Genomic DNA, 27,568 nt, shown 5'->3' with positions numbered 1-27,568 from the left:
GAAATACAAAAGATCGTTAACAACTACTAGGAACAATTATATGGCAAAAAATTCGACAACCTAAGCGAAATGGACAAATTTCTAGAAACACAGTCTCCCAAAACTGGATCGGGAAGAGAGACAAAACTTGAACAGACCAATAACAACTAAGGAAATTGAAGAGGTAATCAAGACTCTCCCAGCAAACAAAAGCCCAGGCCCAGATGGCTTCACGGGGGAGTTTTACCAAACATTCAAAGGAGAAATAACACCCATTCTCCTAAAACTATTTCAAAAAATTCAAGAAGAAGAAAGACTTCCAAACTTGTTTTATGAGGCCAGCATAATTTTAATTCCAATACCAGAAAAAGACACTACAAAGAAAAAAAACTACAGGCCAATATCCCTGATGAACACAGATGCCAAAATCCTGAACAAAATACTAGCAAATCAGATCCAGCGATACAGCAAAATAATTACTCACCATGACCAAATGGGATTCATCCCAGGGATGCAAGGCTGGTACAATATTCACAAATCAATAAATGTGATACACTACATAAATGAAAGAAGAATAAAAGCACTAAAGAGACAGCTCTCCAAACAGGACATACAAATGGCTAAGAGACATATGAAGAAATGCTCAACATCACTAATCATCAGAGAGATGCAAATTAAAATGACTATGAGGTATTACCTCACACCTGCCAGAATGGCCACCATCAACAAATCATCAAACAACAAGTGTTGGTGAGGGTGTGGAGAAAAGGGGACTCTAGTACACTGCTGGTGAGAATGCAGATTGGTGCAGCCACTATGGAAAACAATATGGTGTTACCTCAAAAAATTAAAAACTGAATTGCCATTTGACCCAGTGATCCCACTTCTAGGAATATACCCTAAGAAGCCTGAAACACAAATCAGAAAGAATATATGTACCCCTATGTTCATAGCAGTACTATTTACGATAGCTAAGATCTGTAAACAGCCCAAGTGTCCATCAGTAGATGAATGGATAAAAAAGCTGTGGTACATATACACAATGGAGTACTTTGCAGCTGTAAGAAAGATCTCTTATCCTTTGAGATGACATGGAGGGACCTGGAAAGTATCATTCTAAATGAAACAAGCCATGCAGAAAAAGACAAATACCACATGATCTCACTTATTTGTGGAATATAATGAACATAATAGTCTGAGTAATAAGGTAGACCCAGAGATGTGGAAGTAGGGTACAGACTGACAACCCTCAGAAGAGGGAGTGGTGGGGGAGGGAAGAGATAAACCACAGAACTTATGTGCATGTACAAGTGACCAATGGACACAGACAATAGAGCTGGGATGGGGTGGGGGAGATGGGGAGGAGGGTGTCAATGGGGAAAAAAGGAGAAACATCTGTAAGAGAAATAAAATAAAATAATAATAAAAATAAATGGATAATATTGATGGCAAGATTAAGGATAAAAACATTTTACCCCAGCCAGTTTGGCTCAGCAGTTAGACCATCAGACTCGAACCGAAGTGTCATAGTTCGACTTCCGGCGAAGGGCATGTACCTGGGTTGCAGGTTTGATCCCTGGTCCCTGTGGGGGTCATGCGGGAGGCAACCAATTATGTGTCTCTCTCACATGGATGTTTTTTTTTCTCTCTCTCTAACTCCCTTTCACTGTATCTAAGAAAAATTAGTGAAAAGAATACCCTTGGGTGAAGATTAATAAAAAAAAAAAGGAAACATTCTGAGGAAATGAAAGATGGGGAGTGTATCCACTGCAAGCTATATAGGTCTGTATGGCAGGTTGAAAGAATGGGACTAAGACAGAAATTAAATACACAGCCAAGAGTAAAATGCATTAAAGTAGGAACTCATCATATTCAAGATATAGTCTCTGACTTAACTATGGAACAGATTTCCACAGATATGTTGCCTGAATCCTGGAGTTCTCTTGTACTCATTCTTTATAGCTAAATGTTTCTCTTTCATTAGGAATCTGGTAAGAAGAGACTCTATCTGCAAATTACATCAATGGTGGATTTAAAAAAAAAAAATCATGCACAAAAGACATTTGATAAAAACTCCAAGACACACTTCTGATAAAAATTGTAAACTCTAGAGATCAAACCCTATTCCTTATTATTTCACCGTACACAACAGAAATGAATGAAGCACATCCATGAAAGACAGGAACAAAATGTCCTGGCTGGTTCAGCTTAGTGGTTAAAATGTTGGCCTGCAGACCAAAGAGTCTCGGTTTCAACTTTTGGTCAAGGGTATGTACCTGGGTTGCAGGTTCGATCCCCAGCCCAGTCGGGGTCGTGCAGGAAGCAATCAATGATGTCTCTCTCTCACATCAATGTTATTTCCGCTCTCTCTCCCTCCTTCCCTTCCACTCTATCTAAAAGAAAAAATGTCCTTGAGTGAGGACTAACAACAACAAAAAAGCTCCGGCCAGTTTTGCTCAGTGGTTAGAGTATCAGACCTGAAACCAAAGAGTTGCAGGTTTGATTCTGGTCAAGGGCACGTACCTCAGTTGTGGTTCGTTCCCCGGCCCCGGTCGGGGTCATGCGGGAGGCAGCCAATCGATGTGTCTCTTTCATGTCAATGTTTCTCTCTCTCTCTGTCGCTCCCTCCCACTCTATCTGAAGATAAATGAAAAAGTATCCTTGGATGAAGATTAAAAAAAAAAACAGGAACAAAATATTATCCCTATTCTTATTTAATATTGTGCTAGAGGTTCTGACCAATGCAGTAAGAATAAAATGGTCATAAAAGGCACAATTTTTTTAAAAAAGAAGAAGAAATTAAGGTATAGTGCATAAGAATAAAGAGGTCAACACTAAGTAGACTCAGGTTGAGATCCCTGTTTCACACTTATTGGAAATGTGACTTCATCTAATTGTTTTATCTTTTCTACGTCTGCTTTGTAAAGCTGTAAAGATTAAACAAAGCAATACACATGCAGTGGTTATGATGTTCCTGGCATACAATAAACAATAGGAATTATTACTATAATGTATATCATGACTACTTGCCAATGACATAGTCCCATGCTACAAGCCCATAAAATTAACTGAAAATTGGCAAAGTAGGTAAATTCATTGCATTAGAGATTAGCGAACAAACAAAACAAAAACCTCAATAATTTCTCTAAATATCAGCAACATTCTGTCATAAAAAGAAACATATAAATACAGAAATGGAATTTAAACGACCAAGAAATAACTTTTAGCCCTGGCCGGTTTGGCTTAGCGGTTAGAGCGTCAGCCTGCGGTCCACAGAGACCCGGGTTCGGTTCCCGCTAAGGGCATGTACCTTGGCTGCAGTTTGTCCCTGGCCCTGGTTGGGTCGTGTGAGTGGCGGCCACTCGATGTGTCCCTTTCACATCGATGTTTCTCTCTCTTCCTCTCTCTCCTTCCCGCTCTGAGTAAAAAATGGAAAAATGTCCTCGGGTGAGGATAAAAAAAAGAAATAACTTTTACAAGTATAACAAGTATGAGTTAAAAATGATCCAAATTGCGTAAGAGATATAAAAGAAAAAATGAGTAATGGAGACATATAATATGCTCCTGGATAAATGTTATTATAAACATATCAGTTCTTCTTAATCTAATTTGTAGGTTTAAGGTAATACTGATCAAAATTTCAACAGGATTAAAAAAATTACCCTAAAATATATCTGATAAAGAAAAAGGAACAAATAACTAAGTACAACATATGTGAAAAGAAATGAGGGACAAACTCTACTAGAAATTAAAATATATTCTAAATCCATAATTACTACTACAATGTGGTACTGGCAAAACAGACAGAAGAATGGAGCAGAAGTATGACACATATATACTATAGATTCATTCTCTTGTATAGATAAGGATTTAACATATCTTAAAGGTAGTGTTATAAATCAGTGGTGGAAGGAAGGTGTAGCCATTATATGATGCTGGGACTTTGATTACTTATTTGACAATAATAAAATAAATAAATAAATAAATAAATAAATAAATAAATAAATAAATAAATAAATTAGCGTCTCATCTCAAATCAAACACAAAAATAACTTCATCCTTAAATATGAAAAAGAGAGAGTAATAGGCAGAACAGCAGGGTAGAAGGGAGAGGGAGAACTAATGAGAATTCAAAATTAGACAAAAATAGAGTTACAAAAGTATAATGCTGACATACTACCCAGTAAGAGATACCAGGATATTAGCACGACCAGGATTAGAAATAGGAGCTAAATCTTACATGCTCCTCCCACACTTTCTTTTCTCTCTCATATGCTTCCTTTCTCTTTCGTTCCAATTGTTCTTTTAGTACAGCAGCACGTGCACTTGCTTGGGCCTGAAAATAAAAATGACAAAATAGTTGCCAGAGAGAAAAGCATAGGTTGTTTTTCCCCCAGGTCTATAAAGTTATTTAATTATTACCCAGAAAAGAAATGTGTGTGTGTGCGCGCCTGTGTGCCTGCATTGTATTCCAGAATAAAAATGTAAGATCACTCTAAAGTCCCAGCACCTAAACCACAGCTCAACAAACAGTACTGCTTAATAAGTGTCTAATGAATGAAAATGAATGCAGGTACAGCTAATGGAAATACAAACATAAAATTTTTAAACTATAATTATTATACACAAACTTCATTTTTCTTCACAGAAATGAACAATTATATTTTTAAGGTTACCATTTTATTCTTTTTAAGGTTAGTTGTATGATAGTTTCACATACTTATGCCACAGTTTCATCAACTGTTCTCCATAAATATGATATATAGAGTGAAAATGTAGTATTTTTCAGAAACTGAAAAGTGAGGAATAAAGGAGAAAGAAAAATTAAGGCAAGAGAATACAGTGACTGAACTGTAAAAGACTTAACAACACAATTCTCTATCTGAGATTTCAATTTTCTCTGAGTAAACCATTTCTAGTCCATACCTTAAGAGCTTCAACTTTTTTACGCCTCATGTCAGCCTCCTCACTTCCTTGTCCTTCAGAAATGTCAGCTTCTTTCTGTAAAACAGATAAGCAAACCACTTAAGATAGACCCTCAAATTCAGAGAGGAAGAGAATATGAATAAATCTGAAACCTGTATCATTTTGTTAACCAGTGTCATCCCAATAAATTCAATAATAAGAAAAAAATATGTAAAATGGTTAATTGTTCAATGTTACTAATTTTTTCTTACTGCATATTAACTCTTCAAAACTATCAACTCTACAGAAAATGAGGAAAAAGATAAAAAGATAATGGTAGAAAATGTACCATTTTATATGTCCATGGGTACTACTTACATTTTCCTCTTAGAGTTCCTCTGCAACAAATAAATCTTACCAATTTTAAATAAAATTTTCTTTAACCTCATGTAGTTTTCTGCTCAATTTTTAAAAACTCTTTATTGTTGAAAGTATTACATATGTTCCCTCTTTTTTCCCCCATTGACACCCTCCTCCCCTTTCTCACCCCCTTCCTCCTTTCCCCAAACTGTTGTCTGTGTCCATTGGTTATGCTTATGTGCATATAAGTTCTTTGGTTTGCCCCCCACCCTACCCTTCCAACCGCATTCCCTCTAAGGTATGTCAGTCTGTTCTCTACTACTATGTCTCTGGATCTATTTTGATCGACAGCTTATTTTGTTCATGATATTCCAAAAATAAGTGAGATCATGTAGTACTTGTCTTTCTCTGACTGGCTTATTTCGCTCAGTATAATACTCTCCAGGTCCCTCCATGTCATCTCAAAAGGTAAGAGATCTTTCTTTTTTTACAACTGCATAGTATTTCATTGTGTAAATGTACCACAAGTTTTTATCCACTCACTTGGGCTGTTTCTAGATCATAGCAATTGTAAATAGGCTGCTATGAACATAGGGGTGCATATATTCTTCCTGATTGGTGTTTCAGGCTTCATAGGATATATTCCTAGAAGTGGGATCACTGAGTCAAATGGAAGTTCCATTTTTAACTTTTTTGAAGAAACTCCACATTGTTTTCTCTAGTGGCTGTACCAGTCTGCATTCCTACCTGCAGTGTACTAGAGTCCCCTTTTCTGTCCAGCCTCTCCAGCACTTGTTTGAAGATTTGTTGATGGCAGCCATTCTGACAGTTTTGTGAGATGATATCTCATAGTTGTTTTAATTCACATCTCTCTGATGATTAGTGATGTTGAATATTTTTTCATATGTCTCTTGGCCATTTGTATGTCCTGTTTGAAGAAGTGTCCTCTTTGCATTTTTTAAGTGGGTTGTTTGTCTTCTTTTTGTTGAGTTGTATGTTTCTATATATTTTGGATATTAACCCCTTTATCCAATGTATCACTGGCAAACATGTTCTCCCAGAGAGTGGGTTCCCTTTTCATTTTGATACTGGTTTCTTTTGCCGTGCTGAAGCTTTTTGGTTTTATGTAGTCCCGTGTATTAATTTTTTCCTGTTTCTCTTGCCCTAGGTGATGTATCGGTGAAAATTCTGCTACATATGATATCTGAGATATTTCTGTCTACATTTTCTTTTCTGATTTTTATAGTTTCAAGAGCTGTATTTAAATCTTTTATCCATCTTGAGTTTATTCTTGTGTATGGTATAAGTTGGTGGTCTAGAATCATTTTTTTGCATGTACCTGTTCAATTTTCCCAATGACATTTATTGAAGATAGTCTTTAGTCCATTGTATGCACTTGCCACCTTTGTTGAGTATCAATTGTGCATAATGTCTTGGGTTGATGATTTCTGGGTTCTCTATATGCCTGTTCTTGTGCCAGTACCAGGCTGTTTTGATTATAGTGGCTTTGTAGTATAAGTTGATATCTGGTATTGTGATCCCTCCAATTTTGTTCTTTTTCGAGATTGTTGTGGCTATTTAGGGTCTTTTTTGGTTCCATATAAACTTTTGGAGTATTTTTCTAGATCTGTGAAATATGCCAGTGGTATTTTAGTGGGGATAGCATTGAATCTATCAATTGGTTTGGGTAGTATGGGTATTTTAATGATGTTAATTCTTCTAATCCGTGAACATGGTATATACTTTCACTTTTTAATATCTTCCTCTATTTCTTTTTTCAATGCTCTGTAGTTTTCTGAGAACGGGTCTTTTACCTCCTTGGTTAAGTTTATTCCTAGGTATCTTACTTTTTTGTTGTTACAATGGTAAATGAAATTGTTTTGTTTTGTTTTTAGTTTCCCTTTCTGAATGTTCATTATTGGTGTATAAGAATGCCATCGATTTCTTGATGTTAATTTTGTATCCTGCTACTTTGCCAAATTCACTAATTAAATTTAGTAGAATTCTGATGGAGCCTTTAGTTTTTGTTTTGTTTTTTTAATCCTCACCCAAGGATATTCTTCTCAAATATCTTCAGATAGAGTGGGAGGGGGGAGAGAGAGAGAAATATCAATGTGAAAGGGACACATCTATGGCTGCCTCCTGTACGACCCCAACCAGGGCCGGGGACGAACCAAAACCAAGGTACATGCCCATGGCTGGAATCAAACCTAGGACTCTTTGGTCCGCGGGCTGATGCTCCACCACTGAGCCAAACTGGCCAGGGCCTGATGGAGTCTTTGTAGTTTCTAAGTACAATATCATGTCATCTATGAAAGACAGTTTCACTTCTTCCTTTCTAATTTGGATGCCTTTTATTTTTTCTTCTTGTCTAATTACTGTGGCTAAGACTTCCAGTACTACATTGAATAAGAGTGGCGAAAGTGGGCATCCTGTCTTGTTCCTCTTAAGGGAAATGCTTTTTGTTTTTGCCCATTAAGTATGATATTTGCTGTAGGTTTTTCATACATGGACTTTGTTACGTTGAGATATTATCCCTCTATTCCCACTTTGCTGAGCATTCTTATCAGAAATAGGTGCTTAATTTTGTCCCATGCTTTTCAGCATCTATTGATAGGATCCGTATGATTTTTATATTTCATTTTGTTTATGTGGTGTATAACATTTATTGATTTCCGAATACTGTACCAGTCTTGCATCTCTGGGATGAATCCCACTTGGTCATGCTGAATAATTGTTTCAATATATTGCTGGATCCAATTTGCTATTTTGTTGAGGATTTTGGCATCTATGTTCATCAGGGATACTAGCCTGTAGTTTTATTTTCTTTGTAGTGTCTTTATCTGGTTTTGGAATTAGGATTATGCTGGCCTCCAAAAAAGAGCTTGGAAGTCTTCCTTCTTCTTGAATTTTTTTGGAATAGTTTGAGAAGAACAGGTGTTAGTTTTTCTCTGAACATTTGGTAAAACTCCCCTGTGAAGCTGTCCAGACCCAGGTATTTATTTGCTGGGAATTTATTGATTACTGCTTCAATTTCCTTAGTTGTTATTGGTCTAAGTTTTCTATCTCTTCCTGGTTCAGATTTATTTATTTATTTATTTATTTATTTATTTATTTATTTAATCCTCACCCGAGGACATTTTTGCATTTTGTGTTCAGACAGAGCGGGAGAGAGAGAGAGGAAGAGAGAGAGAGAGAGAAACATCGATGCGAAGGGACACATCGAGTGGTTGCCACCTGCACGACCAACCAGGGCCGGGGACAAACTGCAACCGAGGTACGTGCCCTTAGCGGGAACCGAACCCGGGTCTCTCTGTACCACAGGCCGACGCTCTAACAGCTGAGCCAAACCGGCCAGGGCAAAATCTCTCTTTTTTTTTTTATTTTTATTTTATTTTTTATCCTCACCCGAGGACATTTTTCGATATTTTGTTCAGATAGAGTGAGAGGGAGAGAGAGAGAGAGAAGCATCGATGTGAAAGCGACACATCGAGTGGTTGCCACCCACACGACCCAACCAGGGCTGGGGACAAACTGCAACCAAGGTACGTGCCCTTAGCGGGAACCAAACCCGGGTCTCTCCGGACTGCAGGCCAACGCTCTAACCGCTGAGCCAAACCGGCCAGGGCTTCCTGGTTCAGTTTTAGAAGACTGTGTGATTCTAGGAATTTGTCCACTTCGCCTTGATTGGGCAATTTGTTGGCATATAATTGTTCATAGTATTTTCTAACAATCCTTTGTATTTCTGTGGTGTCTGTTGTTACTTCTCTTTCGTTTCTGATTTTGTTTATTTGGGTCCTCTGTTTCTTGGTGAGTCTGGCTAAAGGTTCATCAATCTTGTTTACCGTATCAAAGAACCAGCTCTTGGTTTCATTGATCATTTGAATTGATTTTTAGTCTGTATATCATTTATTTCCAATCTGACCTTTTTCATTCCTTTCCTTCTACTTGCTGTGGGTTTTTCTTTTTGTTCACTTTATAGTTCTTTAAGTTGTAGGGTTACTCTTTAAGAAATTGTTATTTTTTCTTGAGGCAGGCCTGTAATGCTATGAACTTCCCTGCTTTCACTGTGTGCCATAGATTTTGTGTTGTTGTGTGTTCATTTTCATTGATTTCCAGGAAGTTTTTAATTTCTTCCTTGATCTCCTTGGTAACACATTAATTGTTTCATATCATGTTATTTAGTGTCCAAATGTTTAAGTGTTTTTATTGTAATTAATTAGAAGTTTAATGCCATTGTGATCTGAGAACGTTTCATATGATTTCAATCTTCTTGGACTTGTATAGACTTAGTTTGTGTTCTAGCACGTGGTCTATCTTTGAGAAGATCCTGTGTGCACTTAAGAATGTGTATTCTGAAGTTTTGGGGTGTAATTCTCTGAAAATATCTATTAAATCTATCTGATCTAGTGTATCATTTAGGATCTGTTTCCTTGTTAATTTTTTGTCTAGAGGATCTATCCAGTGATGTCAGTGGGGTGTTAAAGTCCCCTACTATGATTATATTACTGTTGATTTCTCCCTTAAAGTCCTCCAAAAGTTTTTAAATATATTTTGGTACTCGTACATTGGGGCATATATGTTTACTGAGATTATACCTCTTGTTGGATTGATTCTTTTAATATTATGTAGTAGCCTTCTTTATCTCTTGTTATGGCCTTCATTTTGAAGTCTATTTTATCAGATATAAGTATTGCTACCATATATATATATATATATATATATATTTTTTTTTTTTTTTTTTTCATTTCCATTTGCTTGGAAAATTTTTTTCCATCTCTTCACTTTCAAACTCTTCACAAACAAACTTTGTTGTTAGGTGGGTTTCTTGTAAACAACATATACATGGGTCATGCTTTCTTATCCATGCAGCTACTCTGTCTTTTGTTTGAAGCATTTACTCCAAATACATTTAAGGTTATTATTGATATGTACTTATTTATTGTCATTTTTACTTATTATGCCTATGTTTCTCTCTCTATTTCTTTTGTTTATTACAGCAGTCTCTTTAACATTTCTTAGAATGCTGGTTTGGTGGTAATATAATCCCTCAGCCTTTTTTGGGGCGGGGCGGGGGGGTGTTGGGAAGCTCTTTATTTTACCTTCTATTTTGAATGATAGCCTTGGTGGATAGAATTGTCTTGGATTCAGATCCTAGTTTTTCATTACCTTGAATACTTCATGCCATTTCCTCTGGCCTGTAGTGTTTCTGTTGAGAAATCTGACAGCCTTATGGGAGCTCCTTTGTAGGCAATCTGTTGCTTTTCTCTTGCTGCCTTTAACATTCTCTCTTTGTCTTTAATTTTGGCATTTTAATTATATGTCTTGGTATGAGCTTCTTTAGGTTCTACTTGCCTTGGGGTCTCTGTGCTTCCTGAACTTGTATGCCTTTTTCCTTCACCAAGTTAGGGAATGTTTCTGCCACTATTTTTCCAAATAGATTCTCTAACCCTTGCTCATGTTCTTCTTCTGGTACTATCATGCTAATATTGTCAGGTTCCATGTCCCACAGCTCTCTTAAAATGTCCTCCTGTTTTTTCTTTTTGTTTCTCTGACTGATTTTTTTTTCTCTATCTTGTCTTCTAATTCATTGATCCGATCCTTGGCTTCCTCTAATATGCTGATTATTCCTTCCAATGTGTTCTTTATTTCTGCTGTCCTTCTTCATTTCCAACTGATCATTTTTCATTGTTTCCATATCTTTTCTCATGCTGTTGAGTATCCTCAAAATCATTACTCTGAGCTCTATATCTGATAGCTTGCTTCTTTCCATTTCATTTAGTCCCTCCTCTGGAGAATTCTCTTCTTTCATTTGAGATTTGTTTCTTTGTTTCACCATTTTGGTTGTCTAAGAAAGGTTTGGAACCTGCCAAAATCTCCCTGTGGGTATCCATGTTCTTAAATTTGTGGCTCTCTCTGGTGGGTTTGAATGTTTGTGGAAGAGACCAAGATAAACAACAATGTCTAATCTTACTCTCCTAGGTACAGCCTAATTTTTTGGTCTGTGACTTTCCCTGTCTTATTCAGATTTTATTTTGTGTTAGTGCACAGCATTTTTAATCTTAATCTATTATAATGTCATTCAATTATTTTTTTAACAATTGATTTTCAACCTGCCTTTTCACCACGAAGTTTGGCTCTAATCTGTTGGCGTTCATTAAAATTCTGCAATCTTATTTGTCTTAGCCTTGCAAGATAAACCTACAAGGAAGAAAAAAACACAACATTTTAATTTAAAAGAAAATCTACCAATGTTTTTTACTGCTAAATCATTTTTAACTTAAAGAAAACGGTTAATCTGAATACCAGAAATGAAAGTTTTAAAATCTGGTTAATGAAAATATAGTATCAACTTTCAAATTTTTAATTTAGATCAACTTATTACTGAAAAGAAATACACTGTAATTATAAATTTTTAATTTTATCAAAAGAAAAGAAATTGAACTCAGAATACCAAATAACAGTTATGGGGCAAAGTTATGACAGTATGTCATTCAAAAAAATATTAACAGGTCCCTACAGACCTACAAAACCCTCAAATAATTGGTAAGCACTTAAACCATGCAGGAAAGGGAGGCAATAAACTAAAAAATGGCTGTGTGACGGAGGTAGCGAACATGCAGGAAGCATACCTCTTCCTCTTTGTTTCTTGGTTTCCCTCCTCTTGAAGAGCTGGACCTGCCTCCATACATAGCTGCCAGGTTTTGCAGGATTCCCTGTTCATCATTTAATGTACTAAGTTTAAAGAATGACTAAGGCTACATCAGCATCTTACCTAGGAATATCCATGTGTCATTGTATTTCTTTTGGCTAAAACTGATCATTTACTTCTAGCTGATAAACTGAAAACAAATGGTGTTTTCCTGTATCAATGTAACCAATAACTTCAATGACAACAGGAGGAAGCAATTAAACCCCATATATAATTATTTGAAACAGAGACCAGCTATGTTTTTATGAGCCATATAAGTAAACATGTTTTAAAACTGCTTTGGAGGTTAGCTAAACCCCAAATCAAAAATTTCCTCTATGAAGGGCCAATCATTTCTACATGTTTGTTTACATACTAAATACACAGAGTACAAAATATCTGAGCTTAAAGTCTTTGCACTCAGGCATGTATTATTACTATCCTACAAATGATCATACTCAATCACAAATTAGTTCATTTCTTAACCTAGCTTATCATAAACATAATATTTATCTTATTAGAAATTACTATCCTTCAATAAAAGTATTAGATTGTTGAATTATCCATTTCCTCTTTCTTCATTTTTTTAATCCTTACCCAAGGACATTTTCTTACATTTATCTTCAGGTTTGGGGGGGAGAGGCGGGGAGAAGAGAGAGAAAGAAATATCGATGTGAGAGAGACACATCAACTGGTTGCTACCCACACAGCCCTATCAGGGCTGGGTACAAACTGCAACCGAGGTATGTGCCCTTAGTGGGAACCGAACCCAGGACTCTCCAGTTCTCAGGCCAATGCTCTAAACACTGAGCCAAACCAGCCAGGGCCATTTCCTCTTCCTTCAGCACACAACTATGCTTCATGTTCCTCTTAATTTAAAAATACCCTTAATCCCACTTCCCCATCTAAAGCATTTAAAAAAAAAATGCTTTTATTGATATTCTAGAGAAAGAGGAAGGGAGAGAGAGATAGAAACATCGATGTGAGAGAGAAACATCAATTGGCTGCCTCCTGCCAGCCCCTTACTGGGGATTGAGCCTGCATCCTGGGCATGTGTCCTGACCAGGAATCAAATAGAGATCTCTCAGTCGTTGAAATGATGCTCAATCCACTGAGTCACAATGGCTGGGCTCTAATGCCTTTTTATGAACTGGAAAGTGTACTTTTTATGTTCATCACCCCCATTTTCCTTCTTGCCATTTATTTTTTAATCCATTACAATCTGTTTTCTGATCCCACTACAAATGAAAATTTTCTAAGGTTACTAATGACCTCTAGTTCACAATTCAAATGGACCCTCTTGAGCAAATTTTGAAATTAATATTTCCAAATATTACTTTGGACTAAATTTACTAACTTTACATAAGTATTCTTTTCTCTCATAAAAATCATTTATGTTCACTGCATAAAATGGATAAAATGAAGAGAATAGAAATCATTCATAATTCTATCATCTGAGAGTCTAAGTTTAAGAATATTACTTTCCGATTTTCCTTCTATGCATATGCATGAATATATACACATTTATTTTTACAAAATTGGAACTTTACTGTATTTTTATTTTTTTCACTTAATATTAATTAACATTAATATTCAGAGCCTCTTTCTACATTCAAATCCTTAAAAATACTATTAACTGACTACATAACGGTCATAATATTCCACTAAATAGTGAATTATAATTTACAAAAAAGACCTCTCTTTTCTTTCAGTATTTAAAATAGCACTCTCTCCTGAGATCTTCCAATCTTCACCATTTTTCACGGGCTTTTCTCTTCCTTGGCTCATTGCTAATGTCAATATTTTCTAGAGATTCACTCTCTGGCCTTCCTTTTCTTCTTATTCCCAGCATTTAACATATGTTGTCAATTCCCAAATCTAAACCAACTTCACAGTCCTTTTCTCATGAACTTCTGTGTATATACAACTGACATCTGGACAACTCCTCTCTTATGTAGCAAAGCTTCCTCAAATAATTTATAGACCTGAATTCATTATTCTTTTTACTACTTGATCTTATTCCTATCTCAGTTATCGATCACAGTCAGACACCCAAGTCAGAAAGCTAGGAGTTATCTCTCTCTTTCATCTGCCAAACACAAATGACTACCAAATTACTAATTCTACCTCCCAATAACCCATAATTTATCCCTAGTTTCTGCCTCAACTCAGGCTCTCTTCTTTTGACTCCTTGATTTCCAGAAAAGCCTCCTAACTTATCATCTTATCTCTGGTCTCAACCCACCCACTCCCCTGTCTAGTCTCTACAATGCAGTAAGAATAACATTTCTAACAATCCCTTTCCACTGAGCCCCATATAAATCCTTCAACAGTTCCCATTATCTTCAGAACATATTACACATTCTGCTGAATGGCAAATAAGGCATCTCTAATCTCATCTCTGCCACTGCTCAATCATAAAGCCTACATTTTAGCCATGACAACTACTTGTGGTTTGTGGATTATGATCTCCTCATCTTCTTAAGATGGCTAATTCATCTTCTAAAATGCAAACCAAACACCTCATCGTGGAAGGCCTTGCAAGGCCTCCTTCAGTGAGTTAAGTGTGACCTAGAATACCACTTTTTATACAGACCTCCTGCAGTAGCACTATCAGAGTGGCAGAAGGGTAGTATACTGGGACAGTTAAGAACATGGACTATGACAGATTGAAGTCTGTCAGTTCACGGATTTGCCACCTAAGTTCTGTTGACCTTCAGCAAAAGTAATTAAACTTGCTGTAAGACTAGCATAATAATACCACCTATTTCATAGGTGTGCCAGAACAAAAGTATAATTATATGAGCATGTTCTGCTTTTCTCCTCTTCCAGCCTGAAAAGAGGCTTCCAACCACTCAGTTTCCTCTCCTCTTCAAGATCTTGGCATTAGCTTATCAGTTACTTGAGCTTTTGGGATACAGATCAGAGAGTGGGGGAGGTAAGGGAAAACAAGGAATAGGCAGGGCTAGTCAAAAATATGAGGTGAACTCTGAAAAGATGCATGAGAATATCTACAGAGTTACAGGAGAGTGGGTGGCTATAGATTTTATCTTCCCTTCATGGTATTTGAAAAATACAAGTAAAAAAAATATATATGAGTTACTATGAAGTAATCTTTTTTAACATTTTAGTTTGAAATATTAAAGGTGAAAAGTACAGGAATGTCTGTACATCTTTCATCCAGCCTCTCCCATTTTATCATCTTGCATAACTATAGTACACAATCGAAAACAGGCAACTGGCACTGGTGCAAACCACAGAGCTTTGTTTCAGCAGTTATACATGCACACATCTGTGTACCTGTATCAATGCAGTTTTATCACACCTATAGCTTTGTGTAACCACCACCATAATCAAGATATTAACTGTACGATTACTATAACACTTCATAGCCTTATTATTCGCTACTCCCACCCCTAACACTCATCAACTATTAATTTGTTCTCCATCTCTATAATTATATTTCACAAGTTTTATATATATGGAATCATACAGTATGTATCCTTTTGAGACTGACTGTTTTTACTCAGTATTATTTCCTCGCGGTCCACTCTCGAGAACATATAGAGAAAGGAAAATTTATATTCATTTAGAAACTTGTACTTGAGTGTTCTTAGCAACTTTACTCTCAATAGCAAAGAACTTGAAACTATGCAGATGTACTAAAGTGGATGAATGAACAAATTATGCTATATTCATACCATGATTATAATATTTAGCAGTAAAATGAATCACTCAAGTCTTTCTTGTTAGAGTTCCCTAACAAATTTTATATATATATATATATATATATATACACACACACATATACAAATACATATACATATATATTAATTTATCCAAACATGGAAAGTTTCCCTAATATATATATATATATATATATATATATTTAAATTTATTGAAACATGGAAAGTTTTGAATTCCTACACAAGCATATGAAGTAACTTGAAAAGCCATGGTATCTTTAAATTATGATTCAACCTAAAAATAATTTAAGTTCCAAATGCTTATTCATAGGTCAGAGACTTTGATTTTATTTGTCATTGAAACAATGTTATGATTCATTAGGATTTCCTAAAGCAGTTAAAATGAATTGATCAAATGATTCAACTACAGTAGTTTTCCAATTTCATAGCATTAATCTTTAAGATCCGGTAAGATCCAGAACGTAATCTTAACTGTTTAGGTTTATTTATAATGTGATTTTTTTAAGCATTAAAAAATGCACATTGGATTTAAGACATACATCTGTCACAATCTCTTTAAGACTGCTTCTCTTCGTCAGCAAAAGAGAGATTTTGTGAGTGGCTGTAAGGATAAGCCACAATGTAAATGTACATACATTTTCAAACTACACAAATACATCATGAGTATTAATAAGTATCAATGAAAATATATTATGTGCTGTCTTACATTACTGTTGATATCTTTTTCTTTAAGAATCAGGGTTATTATTTTAAATATTCATCACTGTAGTGTGTTATAGGTACAGTTATTATACAAAGATCTCAGATGTTACAATGTTGAATTGAGAAGCACAAGTGGTCAGAATCCAAAAATTTGCATTAATGACCAGTACAGGATTAGTCCTCACATATTACTCCATCCCCACTGAACACCAGTTTCTAGTCACATTCATCACATCAAGGCCTCTGTTGGTCAATCTCTCCCTGATTATCAGATGTTGTAAATATCTGACAATATAATGAACATCTAATACAAACTGACTGACAAAGGAAATTGCTAATCTTGCCAAAGATGAAGGATTTCATGAAGATGATGACAATGATACTGAAAAATTGCTCAGATTACATGCAAAATCTTCTTCAAATATGACAGAATTAGAAAAGTTAAGTGAATAAAAAAGAGCTACAAAGAATTATTACATGAGTCATTGAAAATATTTTGGGTATTAAAAAAATTAAGAGAAGGCCGGCCAGTGTGGCTCAGTGGTTGAGCGTTGACTCATGCACCAAGAGGTTGCCGGTTTGATTCCCGGTCAGGACACATGCCTAGGTTGTGGGCCAAATCCCCAGTGGGGGGCAGGAAGTGGTCAACCGGTGTTCTCTCTCATTGATGTTTGTATTTCTCTCTCCCTCTCCTTTCCTCTCTCTAAAATCAATAAAGAAAAAAAAGCAAGGACTTAAAAATTAAGAAAAGAACTTTGGAAAATTGACAGTTCAGCTGTCAATTTAAAAAAATTGGCTCTCTTTTACAATTTAGTTGTAAAAGTAAAACATAAAAACAGGAAGTAAAGGATACAGCATCTTTCATCAATATGAATATTTTTCCCATGTTAGCAACTCTGAAATGCATGCATCTTATTATTAATTCAATGGCATCTTATAATCTGTTATAATCTTATGAACTACTGGTCAGGCAGGAATTACAATACAGATATTACTGTCTGAGTAATTTATAAATGTTGTTAGTTTTTTCTTTCTTGGTATCATAACTGGACAACCATAGTCCCTCAAAGTTTCAACTTTTAAAAATCACCTGTGGGCTCCTTCAAGCGAAAATATGAGCCCTAGCAGTTAAAAACCCCTAATGATTCCTGTTTACGAGAGCCAAAGTGCTAGCGTTTAAACTTGCAGACTAGTGTTGACTCCTTGAAAGAAAAATCCCAGAGACAAAATTAGAATACTCTTTTAATAAATGTTGAAATCTCAATGCACTTGGTGGCATGAAAGGTAATATTATTTGAGAACATATAAACACCAATGACCCTAATTTAAAAAAGAAATGATTGAAAAGTGAAATTACGAATGTAAAGTAGATTTAGGAATGAATACCTTTACCAATTTATTTCATTCATACATTTTTTTGTGGATGTGCAAGAGTGATATAATAAAATAATAAGTCTAAAAGTTATTTCAACAAGTATAAAATAAAAAAGTTAAATGAAAAAAGTACCATATCAAGTTAAATTGGCAACATTTTCCCTCTTTTAGTCATATGTAAAATAACATGCCTTACAGTCTTACCTTGAATTTGATAAAATACATATAATCTTCATTATACAAGCCTATCAGAAAAATTATAATCCTTCACGAATTACTTTCAGAATATAGACTTGCAAATATGACCAAAATTCTGATAACTATAAGACAAAGAATTTTTAAATTGTATTTTTCAAGGTAAATGCCTAATTAAATCTCCTCCCCCTTTACCCCTTTATTACGAAATGTGATACTCTATTTTAGTTGGATTTACTTTAGTCTTTCTCCAATATCAGCAATGCTGGGCTAAGGAGGGTCTCATGACAGAAAGTTGAATGAATTAGACACATCACTCTGAGTGACTATTCCCACAGATTTCTGAATGTTTTCAAAGCATACGATGATGCGTTGTCTACCATTTCCCTCTCACCCTCCCATCCCTAAGCTTCTCTAATTAATTAATTAGTGTGATAAATTCTTGGAAGGGGTCAGACCTTACTGTTTTATCCTCATCACCTAATAATGCCTTGCATAATACAGATGTGTAACACATACTTGTTGCATAGAATCAATTGTTTACCTATTGGGCATACTAACAGTAATTATTTTATTCCAATTATACAGTTAATTATCATCCCATCCACAGCAGAAAACCAATTCAATGGTACTAAAAACTTGTTTGCTTCTCTCCCCATATCCTCTGCAGCAGTGCCCAAGCCAAAAAGGCAACAGAAAGGTACATGAACTCTTTCTCCAAGAAGATAAGGGAGAAAGGATTCAGGTAAAAACTAGAAATGGCACTTTTCAGGGAATTGCAATTAATCTTGTATTGCTCAAGTTTAAGGGATAAAGAAGGTAGTAGAGAGAGGAAAATCAAGAACAGTAAGAAAGCCAAAGGATGAAAGCTTTGTGCTAAGTTGAAGAGAATTTAATTTACCCTCCAAGCAATAAAAAAACCACTAAATAACTTTAAGCAGATGAGCAATGTGTTCAATTTTGCTTTAGAAAGATCACTTTGGCAGTTCAAGTTAAAGATGTGTTAGAATAAATCAAGATTAGAAGTGATGAAAAGCCCAGCAAGAGATAATGATCTCAACTATAGCAGAAATAATAAAAATAAAAAGGAGGAGATGGATACAAGATATTCAGAAAGTAGAAAACATGGCATTTGGTCACTGACTGGATATGAGTTGGGCAGAATAGTGACAGAGAGAAGATAATAAAAGATGTCTTGAATTCCCAGTAACCTCAATGTCAAGCCGTTTTTGATGGTGATTCTCTACAATAATGTGGGTAATACAAGAAGGGCAGTGGATTTCAAGACAACACAAATTTAGTTTTGGAAATAGTAAGAATGAGGTACCAGGTAAGATGGTTCAGGTAAGATTAAATAAGCACATGCCACCCTAATTTCCCACTGAATGCAACTATAAAATCTACAGAACATTGGGACTCTGTAAAGAAAAAGCAGCAGGAAAATTAGAGCACACTAGTACAGAAAGAACTAGCAAACACATGGTGAATGTACCATTTTTTAAAAACCACAGTATCTTCTGGCCTGAACCTAACTTGGCAGAAATCCTGAAACTGAGCACTCTGATAATGACAAAGAGATAAGAGAAACCTTCTCATTCTGGCTAAAGAAGTGGGAAGGGAACTCTCAGGGAAAACTCAGGGAGAAGGTAGGAAATCTCTGTGTGCTTTTCTCTTTTTTTTCCTATCTCTTGTGTCGCAGTCCCCAGGAAAGCTCACTGCTGTGGGGAGGGCTGAGACAACAGGAGCTTACAGGAACTAAAACTCAGGGAAGGCAAGCTTTGTTTCCTGGACACTGGAGCTCTAAGAAGGCAGAGCCAAACCTGTGTCCCGCTCTCCTTTTTCTCTTCTTGCTTCCCTCCCTCCTCCCTCCCTCCCTTCCCTTGGCCCCAGAAGTGGTAAAATCCTATATATATGAGGCTTCAACCTAGAAGACTGAAAAGTGAAAGCCACAGAGAATAGGGAAGCATCAAGTCTGTGGCATCAGAAAAATGACCCTATAAGTTGTTTATAAAGTCCTGGGCTCACCTATTACCTGTGTATGCGTGGATATAATCCGGTTCTGCACACCAAAGACGTTGAGCATGGAGCAAAGAAAGAGACTTCTCCCCAGATCCCAGACAGACCACACTGGGCAGTGCACACATGGAAAAGATCTGAAGGACACTGTAAGGCTTTGAGAAGGGAAGTGTAACTAGAATCACAGCACACAGAAGAAAGGTAAAGAACTTGCAGCCTGAGCCTGACAAGTCAACTGCCTGTTAAAACAAATATAATCAACAATCTCCATAAAATTTAAATAAAACCCAGAGTCTAATAATGTAATATTCCAAATGTCCAGGACACAATTCAAAATTAATCAGCATATGAAGAATCATAAACATCTCAACTTCCTTGGAATATACAATAAACATTATGATTAGATGACACAGATGGTATAATTATGTAAAATAAACTATTATAAAAGTACTTGAACCACAATCATGAACAGTGGTGAAAAAGGTTAAAATAGAAAGTATTAGTAAATAATGAGAAGATATAAAAAGAAAACAGACAGAAACACAAAATAAAAAATACAATTACCAAAATAAAACACTCAGTGAATAGACTAAATAAAGCAGAATGAGGATAAAAGGGGAAAGCATAATGAACCAGAAAACAGAACAACAGAAACAATCTAAACTGGAACAGAAACAATCTAAACTGGATAACAGAGAAAAGAAACTGAAAAAAAAAAAAAAAAAATTGAGAAGAGCTTCATAAACCTGTGGAACAAGAATGAAAAGTCTACCATTCATGTCATTAGAGAACCAGAGAAGAGAAAGCGCACAGTGCTGAAAAAATAGTTGAAGAAATAATGGCTCAAAAATGGCATAAGGAAAAAACCTACAAGTTCAAGAACCATAACAAACCATGAACAGAATAAATCTAAAGAAATCCAAGCCCAGAGACAACTTAATCACACAGAAAAAAACCAGAGACAAAGAAAAAAATGTTGAAGCACCTAGAGAAAAATAAGACATTACCTGTAAGAGAAAAATAATCTGAATAGTAGTCTTATAAAAAGCTATGGAGGACAGAAAGCAGTAAAGCAACATTTTTAAAGATAAAAGGAGTGAACTGTCAAACCAAAATACTACATTCAGCAAAAATATTGTTTATAGATAAAGATGAAATAAAACTAAGAGGATTTATAGCCAGTAGGTCTGTTCTAAAATAACAGAATTTCTTCTGACAGAGAAAATGATTTAAGAAGAAAACTTGGAAAATTAGGAAGGAAGGAATACCAAGAGAAATTATAAATATTTGGGTAAATACTACAAAGTATTCCTGACCTCTTGAGTTCATAAATATGTTTGAAATTATAAACAAAAATTATAACATTGCCTGATGGAGATTTAAACTGCACTTTAATGTAAGATATGAGACAACTTTAGCATAAAGGATATAAAGGACGGAGAGTAAAGGGAACTATATGGTAGAAAGATTTCTAATTGAAGTAGTCAAGGATTTATTGTGAAAAGTACAATGTTTTTTTGTTTTTATTTTTTGTTCTTTTGCATTTTTCTTCAGATAGAACAGGAGGGAGAGAGGAAGAAAGAAATGTTGATGAGAGAGAGACACATCAAGTGGTTGCCACCCACACGACCCCAACTGGGGCTAGGGACAAACTGCAACTGAGGTACGTGCCCTTAGTGGGAACCGAACCTGGAACTCCTGGTCCGCGGGCCAACGCTCTAACCGTTGAGCCAAACTGGCCAGGGCATAAAATATTTTTTAAATCCTGTTGTCAACCACTAAAAAAATAAATGAAAGAAAGGTATAGCCAAAATCACAACATATAAAATGAAATTAAATACTAAAAAGTGTTCAGAATGCCTAAAGTCAGCAAGAAATTGAAGAGAAAAACAAAACAAAAAAGGGAATGGAAAACAAATAATAAATTGTTATACCTAAATCTAAACATGGACTAAATTCCACAGGAACTATCAATAACATTTAATTTAATTAAATGTAATAACATAATGTAATTACATTAAACATACCAATTAAAGGCAGGAATAAACCCAAGACAATATGCTCAATTAATATTTAACAAAGGTGGCAAGAGCACACAATGGAGTAAAGACAGCCTCTTCAATAAATAATGTTGGAAAAATTGGACAGCTATATGCAAAAAAATGAAGCTAGGCCACCAACTTACACCATACACAAGAATAAACACAAAATGGATAAAAGACTGAAATGTTACTCATGAATCCATAAAAACCTTAGAAGAAAATGTAGGCAACAAAATTTCAGGTATCACACGCAGCAATATTTTCACCGATATGCCTAAGTCAAGAGAAACAAAGGAAAAAATGAACACCTGGAACTACATCAAACTAAAAAGCTTCTGCACAGCAAAAGAAACAAGTATCAAAATGGAAAGGGAACCCACTGTATGGGAGAGCATAACTGCCAACAATACATCAGATAAGAGGTTAATTTCCAAAATATATAGAGTACTCATACAACAAAAGGAAGACAATGAAACCAATTAAAAAATGGGCAGAGGCCCTAAAGAGACAGCTCTCCAAACAGGACATACAAATGGCCAAGAGACATATGAAAAAATGCTCAACAGCACTAATTATCAGAGAAATGCAAATTTAAAGGACTATGAGGTGTCACCTCACACCTGCCAGAATGGTCACCATCAACAAATCATCATACAACAAGTGCTGGCGAGGGTGTGGAGAAAAGGGGACTCTAGTACCTGCTGATGGGAATGCAGACTGGTGCAGCCACTATGGAAAACAATATGGTGTTACCTCAAAAACTTAAAAATGGAACTGCCATTTGACCCAGTGATCCCACTTCTAGGAATATACCCTAAGAAGTCTGAAACACCAATCAGAAAGAATATATATACCCCTATGTTCATAGCAGCACTATTTACAATCGCTAAGATCTGAAAACAGCCCAAGTGTCCATTAATAGATGAGTGGATAAAAAAGCTGTGGTACATATACACAATGGAGTACGATGCAGGTTTAAGAAAGAAAGATCTCGTATCCTTTGAGATGACATGGAGGGACCTGGAGAGTATTATGCTAAGCAAAACAGGCCAATCAGAGAAAGACAAATATCACATGATCCCACTATTTGTGAAATAAAATGAACAAAACAAACTAATGAACAAAATAGACCCAGAGACGTGGAAGCAGGGTACAGACTGACAAACCTCAGAAGAGGGGGTCGGGGGGGAAGAGATAAACCACATATGCATGCAACTTATATGCATGTATGTGTAACCAATGGACATAGACAACAATGCTGGAGACAGGGCAGGGCCGGGGGATCAGGAGGAGGGTGTCAATGGGGGCAAAAGGGAAAACATCTGTAACAAAAATGAATTAAAAAAAAAATTAAAAAGTAAAATCAATGAAAGGCAGGAATTATTAGAAAGAATTAAGAAAATCCACACAAATCAGTATACATTAAATACAAAAGACTCACCTCAATCAATCATTATAGGTAGATTAACAGTAAAAGAATGGAACAAGATACATCATATAAATGCTAATGATAAGAAAGCGGGAATGGTTATATAAATATCAAAGAAAGTACACTTCAGAACAAAAAAATTTAACAAGAACGTGGCACACAGACTCTAAGGTGGTTGCCATGATCCTTGTCTTGTAGGATTTTCACCCTTGTGTAATCCCCTCCCCTTGAGTGGAAGAGGACCTGTGAATTGCTTCTAACCAACAGAATACAGCAAAGGTAATGGGGTATCATGCCTGTAACTGTTAACCTATATATCAGTCTGTCTTGTCAGCACACTCCCTCCATAGACTACCCTTGCTCAGTGAAGTAAGTAGACATGTTAGAGAAGCCCATGTGGCAAGGAACTCCAGGTGGTCCCTAAAACTGAGGAAGACTTCCAGTCAATAGCCAGCAAGCAGCTGAGGCCCTAGTTCACTGAGCCACAAGAAAATGAACTGACTCACTAACATGAATGAGTTTTTAGGTAAATCCTTTCCCAACTGGGCCTCTAGATATGAATGTAGCCCAGCTGATCTTGATTGAGCCAAGGAAGACTGGGTTGACGGTTCATTCCTTTTATCTGTAAAAATGTTCTTTACTGCTTTTAAAGCTGTGCCCAGACTTCTAATCCACAGAGAGTATGAGAACATAAGTTGTTAAAAGCCACTACGTTGTGGTAATTCATTATAATGCAAAAGAAAACTAGTACAAGAAATTTTTAAAAAGTAAGTTTTTATTTAAAAAAAAAAAAAAGTGCCCTGGCCAGTTTGCCTCAGCTGTTAGAGCGTCGGCCTGCGGTCCAGAGGTCCAGAGAGACCTGGGTTCGGTTTCCGCTAAAGGCACGTACCTCAGTTGCAGTTTGTCCCCAGTCCTGGTTGGGTTGTGTGGGTGCAGTCACTCGATGTGTCCCTTTCACATCGATGTTTCTCTCTCCCTCCCTCCCTCTCTGTCTGAACAAAAAATGGAAAAATGTCCTGAGGTGAGGATAAAAAAAAAAAAGGTCAATTCACACACACACACACACATACACACATACCACCACCACCACCACCACCACCACCACCACCACCACCACCCAGAATCCTTAATGCATGCTCTTAAAATAAAAAAGAAAAACTGACAAACAAAATAAGAAATAGACAAATCCACAATTATATGAGAAGACTCGGACACTCCTACCTCAGTATCAAATAGAATGTAGACAGAATTTCAGCAGGGATCAAGATGTACCGAAAAATGCCATTAACTAACTGGACCTAGTCAAAACATATAACACTCCATCTAACAACAGCAGAATACACATTCTTTTCAAATGAATGTGGAACATTCATGAAGATAGGTATCTTTCTCTGATCAGAGTACAAACCCTAACAAATGTAAAAGGACTAAATGAAATTGTATAAAGTATGTTCCTTGACCATAATAAGATAAAACTAGAAAATAACAAAAAAACAAACAAACAAACGTCCAAACACTTGGAAGTAATACATGGGCCAAAGAGTATGATTCAAGGGAAATTAGAATACATTTTGAACTGAATGAAATGCCAAGTAAAACACAGCACACTATGGGATGCAAATAAAGCAGTGCTTAAAGGGAAATGTATAGAACACAATACCAATATTAGAAAGAAGAAAGTTTGCAACTCAACTATTTAAGCTTCTTCTTAAAAGACTAGAAAAGAGAAAAATTTTAAAAAAGCAAGCAACAGGAAGATTATGCCACTAAATTATATATTTTAAAATTGATATGACAATAAATTTTATATTATGTATTACCATAATAAAACACTTTTTCATGGATCACATATCAAAAAATAAAAAAACTATAAAATTAAAAAATTTTTATTGATTTTTAGAGAGAGAAGGAAAAGGAGAAAGAGAGAAAGAGACAGGAACATTGATGAGAGGTAACATTGATTGGCTGTCTCCTACATGCCCCCCTACTGGGGATTGAGCCCAAAACCTGGGCATGTGCCCTGATCAGGAATCAAACCAGCGACCTCTTAGTGCATGGGCTGATGCTCAATCTCTGAGATACACTTGGTGGACTAAAACTATAAAATTTTTTAAAGAAAAATAGGAGAAAATCTTTTTGACTGTTGGATTGGCAGAGAGTTCTTACACGTGATAGCAAAAGCATAATCCATAAACAAACAAAAAATTTGACAATTAAATTTTATCAAAGTTAACTTTTGCTCTTCCCAAAATAGAGAATAAGACAAGCTTTAAACCTGGAGAAAGTCAGACTGGTGCAGCCACTATGAAAAACAGTGTGAAGTTTCCTCAAAAAATTAAAAATGTAACTACCATTTGACTCAGTGACCCCACTTCTAGGAATATATCCTAAAAACCCCAAAACCCCAATTAAAAAAATATATGCACCCCCCTATGTTCACAGCAGAGTTATTTACAATAGCTAAGATTTGGAAACAGCCCAAGTGCCCGTCAATAGATGAATGGATGAAAAAACCTGTAGGACATTTACATAATGGGATACTATGCAGCTGTAAGAAAGAAAGATCTCTTACTCTTTGAGATATCATGGATGGACCTGGAGATTATTATGCTAAGCGAAATAAGCCAGTCAGAAAAAAGCAATTATCCATGATCTCACTTATTTGTGGAATCCGAAGAACAAAATAAATTGACCAACAAAATAAGTCCAGAGGCATTGAAGTATGGAACAGACTGACATATCTGAGGGTGGGAGAGATAAACCAAAAAAATGCATATACTTATATGCATAGCCCATAAACACAGACAATAATGTGGTGAAGGCCCGGGGTGAGGGCTGGGCGGAGAGGAGAATGGAGGGGAGAAAATAGGGGGCATCTGTAATACTGTGGACAATAAAAATATATATGTTAAAAAAAATATCTGGAGAAAGTATTGGCAAATCATTTATCCAATACAAGAGTTGTATCTTGGATCTTGTCCAATTAAAATGTACAAAGTACTTAAACAGATACCTCTCTAAAGAGATTACAAGGATGACAAATAAGCATATCAAAAGTTATTTAACATCATTAATATTTGCAGAAATGCAAACTAAATCATGATGAGATACCCCTACACATGGATTAGATGGCTAAAATAAAAAATACTGACACCACCAAATGCTGATGAGGCTGTGGAGCAAAAGGAACTCTCTTTTAATGTTGATAAGAATACAAAATGGCACAAGTACTTTGGAAAATGGTTTGATGTTTTTTTAAACCAAGGTAAACATATAATTACTATGTGATCCAGCAAACCCAATGCTGGGTATTTACCCTAAGAAAAATACAACATTCATACAAAAACTTGTAAATGAATGATCAAAGCAACACTACTCATCATTAACAAAAAACTGGAAACAACCCAAATGTCCCTCAATAAATGAATGAAAAACAAAAAAATTGTAGCACATCCAAACAATGGAATACTGTGTGTGTTACAAGCCACTGAATTGTTAACTCCTGATGACCCTATGAATGAGTGATATCCACAATGTCCTGTCCTCAAAGACCTCCTGCTCAGCTTCTGTAGGCTCATGCCTATGGCTTCTTTTATGAAGTCCATCCATCTCATATCTGGTCTTTCTCTTTCCTGCTGCCTTCTATTTTCCAGTATTATTGTCTTTTCCAAAAACCATATGATAGCTTGAGTTTTGTCATTTTTGTCTCCAACAATATTTCTTTTTTGTGGGGGGGGGGGGTATGTGCCCCCAGGGCTCCAACAATATTTCAAGCTCAATTTGCTCTATACCCACTTTATTTTTTCTGGTGGTGCAGTGTATCTGCAGAGCTCTCCTCCAAAATGACATTTCAAATGAATCAAATTTTTTTTCCTATCAACCTTCTTCATTGTCCAACTTTCACATCTATATGTAGTAATTGGGAATAAGAGGGTGTAGATGATGGTAACTTTGGTCTCTAATGACACATATTTGCTCTTGACAATCTTTCCTAATTCTTTCATTGATGAGCTTCTGAGTTTTAGTCTTTTTTAAAAATTTATTGGTGCAATTTCCTTTTGAATTGATGATTAAACCAAAGTAAGCAAAACATTTAACCTTTCGATATCTCCATTGTCTATGTTAAAGTTGTGTATTTCTTCCGTAGTCATGATTTTTATCTTCTGAG

The 27,568-nt window shown here is 35.8% G+C and overlaps 1 protein-coding gene across 10 annotated transcripts in view; it reads right to left on the bottom strand.

Moving 5' to 3' along the window:
* The window catches only part of NEK1 (NIMA related kinase 1), a 191,234-nt gene that overhangs the window by 68,502 nt on the left and 95,164 nt on the right, over positions 1–27,568 (bottom strand). For 9 of the 10 annotated variants that reach the window (XR_004956413.1, XR_004956412.1, XR_004956415.1 and 6 more), the window contains 3 exons: positions 11,362–11,445; positions 4,906–4,980; positions 4,220–4,315 (listed from right to left, as the gene is read on the bottom strand). Coding sequence is in view for 5 of the 10 variants with exons in the window: in XM_036240045.1 (XP_036095938.1) it covers positions 4,220–4,315; positions 4,906–4,980; positions 11,362–11,445 (255 nt within the window). In the remaining 5 variants the exon portion in view is untranslated. Of the gene's footprint in view, positions 1–4,219; positions 4,316–4,905; positions 4,981–11,361; positions 11,446–27,568 lie in introns of those variants that run through there. The other variant, XR_004956416.1, reaches the window with a different exon arrangement.

Source organism: Molossus molossus, unplaced genomic scaffold (assembly GCF_014108415.1).
Source record: "Molossus molossus isolate mMolMol1 unplaced genomic scaffold, mMolMol1.p scaffold_m16_p_4, whole genome shotgun sequence".
Taxonomy (NCBI): domain Eukaryota; kingdom Metazoa; phylum Chordata; class Mammalia; order Chiroptera; family Molossidae; genus Molossus; species Molossus molossus.
This window is presented reverse-complemented; position numbering and strand designations above follow the sequence as displayed.